This window comes from Sander vitreus, chromosome 17 (genome assembly GCF_031162955.1).
Source record: "Sander vitreus isolate 19-12246 chromosome 17, sanVit1, whole genome shotgun sequence".
Classification (NCBI taxonomy): domain Eukaryota; kingdom Metazoa; phylum Chordata; class Actinopteri; order Perciformes; family Percidae; genus Sander; species Sander vitreus.
In genome coordinates this window covers 33,298,813-33,306,312 of record NC_135871.1, presented here as the reverse complement: position 1 = coordinate 33,306,312, position 7,500 = coordinate 33,298,813, and the positions used below count along the sequence as shown (strand labels likewise).

General features: G+C 49.4%; 1 protein-coding gene across 1 annotated transcript in view; it reads left to right on the top strand.

Moving 5' to 3' along the window:
* tnpo3 (transportin 3) overlaps positions 1–7,500 on the top strand; it is a 34,880-nt gene that overhangs the window by 12,179 nt on the left and 15,201 nt on the right. Inside the window, exons 7-12 of the mRNA XM_078273017.1 lie at positions 1–72; positions 1,050–1,196; positions 1,906–2,013; positions 2,115–2,206; positions 2,946–3,085; positions 4,329–4,520. The exon at positions 1–72 is cut by the window's left edge and continues 67 nt beyond it. Coding sequence (XP_078129143.1) covers positions 1–72; positions 1,050–1,196; positions 1,906–2,013; positions 2,115–2,206; positions 2,946–3,085; positions 4,329–4,520 — 751 coding nt within the window. The remainder of the gene's footprint in view (positions 73–1,049; positions 1,197–1,905; positions 2,014–2,114; positions 2,207–2,945; positions 3,086–4,328; positions 4,521–7,500) is intronic.

The window sequence follows — 7,500 nt, the reverse complement described above, 5'->3', positions numbered from 1 at the left end:
CCAGGCCAGGGGATGGGAGACCTGCGCACGCTGGAGCTGCTGCTCATCTGTGCAGGACACCCGCAGTACGAGGTAAACAGTTACACCCTAACACCCCCCAACAACACAGCACCTGCAGTACAAGGTAAACAATTACACCCTAACACCCCCCAACAACACCTGCAGTACAATGTAAACAACTACACCCTAACACCCCCAACAACACCTGCAGTACAAGGTAAACAACTACACCCTAACACCCCCAACAACACCTGCAGTACAAGGTAAACAATTACACCCTAACACCCCCAACAACACCTGCAGTACAAGGTAAACAATTACACCCTAACACCCCCAACAACACAGCACCTGCAGTACAAGGTAAACAATTACACCCTAACACCCCCCAACAACACCTGCAGTACAAGGTAAACAATTACACCCTAACACCCCCAACAACACCTGCAGTACAAGGTAAACAATTACACCCCAACACCCCCAACAACACCTGCAGTACGAGGTAAACAATTACACCCTAACACCCCCAAACAACACCTGCAGTACAAGGTAAACAATTACACCCTAACACCCCCAACAACACCTGCAGTACGAGGTAAACAATTACACCCTAACACCCCCAACAACACAGCACCTGCAGTACAAGGTAAACAATTACACCCTAACACCCCCCAACAACACCTGCAGTACGAGGTAAACAATTACACCCTAACACCCCCAACAACACAGCACCTGCAGTACAAGGTAAACAATTACACCCTAACACCCCCAACAACACCTGCAGTACAAGGTAAACAATTACACCCCAACACCCCCAACAACACAGCACCTGCAGTACGAGGTAAACAATTACACCCTAACACCCCCCAACAACACCCGCAGTACGAGGTAAACAATTACACCCTAACACCCCCAAACAACCACGACCCAGTAACATTAACACTATAAGGCCTACCCTCTGGTAATAATCCTGTCTGTGTTCTGGTTCTGACCCAGGAGGTTTACCCTCTGGTAATAATCCTGTCTGTGTTCTGGTTCTGGTTCTGACCCAGGTGGTGGAGATCTCCTTTAACTTCTGGTACCGTCTGGGAGAACATCTGTATAAAATAAATGACGCAGCTCTCCACACCATCTTCCGACCGTACATCCAGAGACTCCTGCACTGTTTGGCCCGGCACTGTCAGCTCGACCCGGACCACGTAAGTCACCTGATCAACCCTCTCTCACACACACACACACACACACACACACACACACACACACACACACACACACACACACCCCCCTTCACCAGTCACACACACTGTGTATGGGTTAGGGTTATATGTGTGTATGGGTTAGGGCAGTGTTTCTCAAATGGGGGTACGCATACCCCTAGGGGTACTTTGGAGTACTGCAGGGGGTACGTGAGAATTTTGAAAAATGCTGATTTAAAAATATGTCATGGGGCCTCTAGCTCCCCCAGTAAGAGTGTTCGCCCCATGTAGGCTGAGTCCTGCAGCGGCGCAGGTTCAAATCCGACCTGCTGCCCTCTCTCTATCCACTGTCACTACATAATAAAGGGAAAAGCCCCAAAAAATCTTTAAAAATATGTTGTGAATTATTCTGAAAATAATTATACTTTAATAATGAATGATCTTAGTAATGGATTCTAAACATTTGAAGCGTAGCATTTAAATGTTTTTCAGTTACGAGGTTATTTTGTTGTTTAGTAAATCTATCACTGCCAGTGCTGTATTGTACTTGTATGTACCTGTATTGTACATGTATTCTTTTGCGCTGGTCAGGGGGTACTTGGCTTAAAAAACAATTCAAAGGGGGTACATTATTGGAAAAACTTTGAGAACCACTGGGTTAGGGTCATATGGGTGTATGGCTGTAACTGTGGAAACTATTTCTGTCCAACAGGAGGGGATCCCGGAGGACACGGATGATTTTGGGGAGTTCAGGATGAGAGTCTCGGACCTCGTTAAAGACGTCATTTTCCTGGTTGGATCCATGGAGTGTTTTTCTCAGGTAACCTAACGTTCTCATCAACAGGCTGAAGTTATATTCTACTTTATAAATACTTTCTGTGATATTCTACTTTATAAATACTTTCTCTCTTGTTGTCTCAGTTATATTCAACGTTAAAAGAAGGGAACCCTTCCTGGGAAGTGACGGAAGCTGTTCTCTTCATCATGGCTGCAATTGCTAAAAGTGTTGATCCGTGAGTATCTGAAGATCTAGAATAACGTAGAACATGTTGGTCCTCCAGATCTAGAATAACATAGAAACATGGTGGTCCTCCAGATCTAGAATAACATAGAAACATGGTGGTCCTCTATATCTAGAATAACATAGAAAAATGGTGGTCCTCTAGATCTAGAATAACATAGAACATGTTGGTCCTCCAGATCTAGAATAACATAGAACATGTTGGTCCTCCAGATCTAGAATAACAGAACATGGTGGTCCTCTAGATCTAGAATAGCATAGAAACATGGTGGACCTCTAGATATAGAATAACAGAACATGTTGGTCCTCCAGATCTAGAATAACATAGAACATGTTGGTCCTCCAGATCTAGAATAACATAGAAACATGGTGGTCCTCTAGAGCTAGAATAACATAGAACATGTTGGTCCTCCAGATCTAGAATAACATAGAACATGGTGGTCCTCTAGATCTAGAATAACAGAACATGGTGGTCCTCTAGATCTAGAATAGCATAGAAACATGGTGGCCCTCTAGATCTAGAATAGCATAGAAACATGGTGGCCCTCTAGATCTAAAATAACATAGAAACATGGTGGTCCTCCAGATCTAAAATAACATAGAAACATGGTGGTCCTCCAGATCTAGAAGAACATAGAAACATGTTGGTGTTCCTCCAGATCTAGAACATAGAAACATGTTGTCGTTGCTGCTCTGTGTCTGATAATCCCGTCTGGATCTTGTCCCTCCAGAGAGAACAACCCAACCCTGTCCGAGGTCTTGCAGCAGGTGGTTTTGCTCCCAGAAACCGTCCACATGGCGGTTCGCTTCACGAGCATCGAGCTGGTCGGAGAGATGAGCGAAGTCGTGGACAGAAACCCCAGATTCCTCGGTACCACTTTCTGATTTCTGCTTCAGACTGATGTGTTAATACTTAACTGTTTCTACAGGTTCAGACCTGAATGTGGGGTTAACCTGACCATAGAAATGTTAGCTACTTCCTGTTTCTGTGATGCTCAGGCGATAGAAAACACGGAGCCTGGAGTTGTTTTTGTTAAACTGCTCGAATCACAAAAGTAGCTGAAGATTCCTCGGAGAGCGCCGACCGATCACCCAATGTTCCAATCAGATTTAGGAAGCTGTTTCTGTTTCTCTACACAGTCTTGCACTTTTATTTCAAATATTCACTTTGAAAATCTTACGAAGGAGTTTCCAATTTTCCATCGCACTCTTTGAAATTCTCTTCTTCCTGTTGAACTTGTGTGTAGAAATCTACCTGCTGGTAGTTGGTAATGCATCCTCTCTGTATGTGAAGCTTTCTGTTCAATCAATTATTTTGGAATACATTTACATTTTATGCAAAATTTAAATGCAAAAGCGCTCTGGTATCAGCATCATATCGGCAGATATCCATATTCAGGAAACGTAATCAGAACACGGGGGTGATGGCGCAGTGGATATGACCCATGCCTTGGGTGTGGGAGATGTGGGTTTGATTCCCACTGTGATACATCAACCAATGTGTCCCTGAGCAAGGCACTTAACCCCTAGTTGCTCCAGAGGTGTGAGACCTATATATAGATATAGATAGATATAGATAAATAGAGACATAAGTCGCTTTGGATAAAAGCTTCAGCTAAATGACATGTAATGTAATGTAATCCTAACCCTAAATGTAATGGAATGTAACCCTAAATGTAATGTAATATAGAACTGAAAGAGGGGATCGGTGCATCTCTATTCCAGCCCTGATTGGCTGCTGTGCGAGATCAACAAGAAATCCACACTGATCACTTTACGGCCGACTGTCGCTGAAAGCTTTGCTGCCAATAAACTGTCCTAGTGCTCCTCAGAGACATGTAAACAATCTATTAAAAACCAAACTGTAAATGTATCAATAACCAGAAACAGGTTTTATCTTCCCGTGTTGTTTCTGAGGCGCTCGCTGAAGTCTCTTCATCACTATTACATATCCCTAGCCCTCCATTACATAACCCTAGCCCTCCATTACATAACCCTCCATTACATAACCCTAGCCAGACCCCGTGTTGAGAAGGTTGTCTTTAGAGTCCCGTCTGTCTTCCAGACCCCGTGTTGAGGAGAAGGTTGTCTTTAGGGTCCCGTTTGTCTTCCAGACCCCGTGCTGAACTACCTGATGAAAGGCCTCCGAGAGAAACCTCTGGCGTCTGCAGCAGCGAAGGCGATCCACAACATCTGCTCAGTGTGCAGAGATCACATGGCTCAGCACTTCCAGGGCCTGCTGGACATCGCCCGCGCCCTGGACTCCTTCGCCCTGTCCACCGAGGCCGCCGTGGGGCTGCTCAAAGGTACGCCACACCTGTACACACCTGTTGTTTCTATCCATCCATCCATCCATCTTCATCCGCTTATCCGGGGTCAGGTCGCGGGGGTAGCAGCTCCAGCAGGGGACCCCAAACTTCCCTTTCCCGGGCCACATTAACCAGCTCCGACTGGGGGATCCCGAGGCGTTCCCAGGCCAGGTTAGGGATATAATCCCTCCACCTAGTCCTGGGTCTCCCCCGAGGCCTCCTCCTAGCTGGACGTGCCTGGAACACCTCCCTAGGGAGGCGCCCAGGGGGCATCCTTACCAGATGCCCGAACCACCTCAACTGGCTCCTTTCGACGCAAAGGAGCAGCGGCTCTACTCCGAGCTCCTCACGGATAACTGAGCTTCTCACCCTATCTCTAAGGGAGACGCCAGCTACCCTCCTGAGGAAACCCATTTCGGCCGCTTGTACCCTGGATCTTGTTCTTTCGGTCATGACCCAACCTTCATGACCATAGGTGAGGGTAGGAACAAAAACTGACCGGTAGATTGAGAGCTTTGCCTTCTGGCTCAGCTCTCTTTTTAACATCTAACGGTGCGATAAATTGAATGTAATACCGCACCTGCTGTGCCGATTCTCCAACCAATCTCCCGCTCCATTGTCCCTCACTCGCTGAACAAGACCCCAAGGTACTTGAACTCCTTCACTTGGGGTAAGGACTCCATCGGTTTCCTGCTGAGAACCATGGCCTCCGATTTAGAGGTGCTGATCCTCATCCCAGCCGCTTCACACTCAGCTGCGAACCGATCCAGTGAGTGCTGAAGGTCACAGGCCGATGATGCCATCAGGACCACATCATCTGCAAAAAGCAGCGATGAGATCCCCAGCCCACCGAACTGCAACCCCTCTCCACCCCGACTACGCCTCGATATCCTGTCCATAAATACTACAAACAGGATTGGTGACAAAGCGCAGCCCTGGCGGAGGCCAACTCTCATCTGAAACGAGTCCGACTTACTGCCGAGAACCCGGACACAGCTCTCGCTTTGGTCGTACAGAGATTGGATGGCCCTGAGAAGGGACCCCCTCACCCCGTACTCCCGCAGCACCTCCCACAGTATCCCCCGGGGCACCCGGTCATACGCCTTCTCCAGATCCACAAAACACATGGAGACTGGTTGGGCATACTCCCAGGCTCCCTCCAGGATCCTTGCGAGAGTAAAGATTTGGTCCGTTGTTCCACGACCAGGACAGAATCCGCATTGTTCCTCTTCAACCTGAGATTCGACTATCGACCGAACCCTCCTTTCCAGCACCTTGGAGTAGACTTTACCGGGGAGGCTGAGAAGTGTGATACCCCTGTGTCAACCAAGACAACCCCTCCACACCCAGAGCTTTAAGCATTTCTGGACGGATCTCATCAATTCCTGGGGCTTTGCCACTGTGGAGTTGTTTAACTACCTCAGCAACCTCCACCAGGGAAATTGATGCCAATCCCCCCTCATCCTCCAGCTCTGCCTCTACCATAGAGGCGTATTAGTCGGTTAGGAGTTCCTCAAAGTGCTCCTTCCACCGCCCTATTACCTCCTCAGTTGAGGTCAACAGCGTCCCATCCTTACTGTACACAGCTTGGATGGTTCACCGCTTCCCCCTCCTGAGGTGGCGAACGGTTTTCCAGAAGTACCTTGGTGCCGACCGAAAGTCCTTCTCCATGTCTTCTCCGAACTTCTCCCACACACGCTGCTTTGCCTCTTTCACGGCAGAGGCTGCAGCCCTTCGGTACCTTGCAACTGCCTCCGGAGTCGTCTGGGATAACACTATCCCGAAAGACTCCTCCTTCAATCGGACGGCTTCCCCTGACCACCGGTGTCCACCACGGTGTTCGTGGGTTACCGCCCCTTGAGGCACCTAAGACCCTAAGACCACAGCTCCTCACCGCAGCTTCAGCAATGGAAACTTTGAACATTGTCCACTCGGGTTCAATGCCCCCAGCCTCCACAGGGATGCACGAAAAAGCTCCGCCAGAGGTGTGAGTTGAAAGTCTGTCGGACAGGGGCCTCCTCAAGACGTTCCCAATTTACCCGCACTACCCGTTTGGGCTTACCAGGTCTGTCAGAGTCTTCCCCCACCCCCTGACCCAACTCACCACCAGATGGTGATCGGTTGACAGCTCCGCCCCTCTCTTCACCCGAGTGTCCAAAACATATGGCCTCAGATCAGATGAAGCTGATTATAAAATCGATCATTGACCTTTGGCCTAGGGGTGCTCTGGTACCAAGTACACTTATGAGCATCCCTATGTTCGAACATGGTGTTCGTTATAGACAATCCATGACTAGCACAGAAGTCCAACAACAAACAACCACTCTGGTTTAGATCAGGAGGCCGTTCCTCCCAATCACGCCTCTCCATGTGTCTCCATCATTACCCACGTGCGCGTTGAAGTCCCCCAGCAGAACTATGGAGTCCCCGACTGGAGCCCCATGCAGGACTCCACTCAAGGTCTCCAAGAAGGCGAATACTCTGAACTCTTGTTTGGTGCATATGCACAAACAACAGTCAGAGTTTCCCCCCACAACCCGCAGGCGTAGGGAGGCGACCCTCTCGTCCGCCGGGTTAAACTCCAACGTAGCGGCGCTCAGCCGGGGGCTTGTGAGTATCCCCACACCCGCCCGGCGCCTCGCACCCTGGGCAACTCCGGAGAAGAAAAGAGTCCAACCCCTATCCAGGAGTATGGTTCCAGAACCAAGACTGTGCGTAGAGGTAAGCCCCACCAGATCTAACCGGTAGCGCTCCACCTCCCGCACAAGTTCCGGCTCCTTCCCCCACAGAGAGGTGACATTCCACGTCCCCAGAGCCAGCCTCTGCTGCCCGGGTCTGGTCCGTCGAGGCCTCTGACCTTCACTGCCACCCATGTGGCAGCGCACCCGACCCCAGCGGTTCCTCCCACAGGTGGTGGGCCCATGGGATGGAGGGATGTCCGCCACGTAGCTTTTTGGGCTGTGCCCGGCCGGGCTCC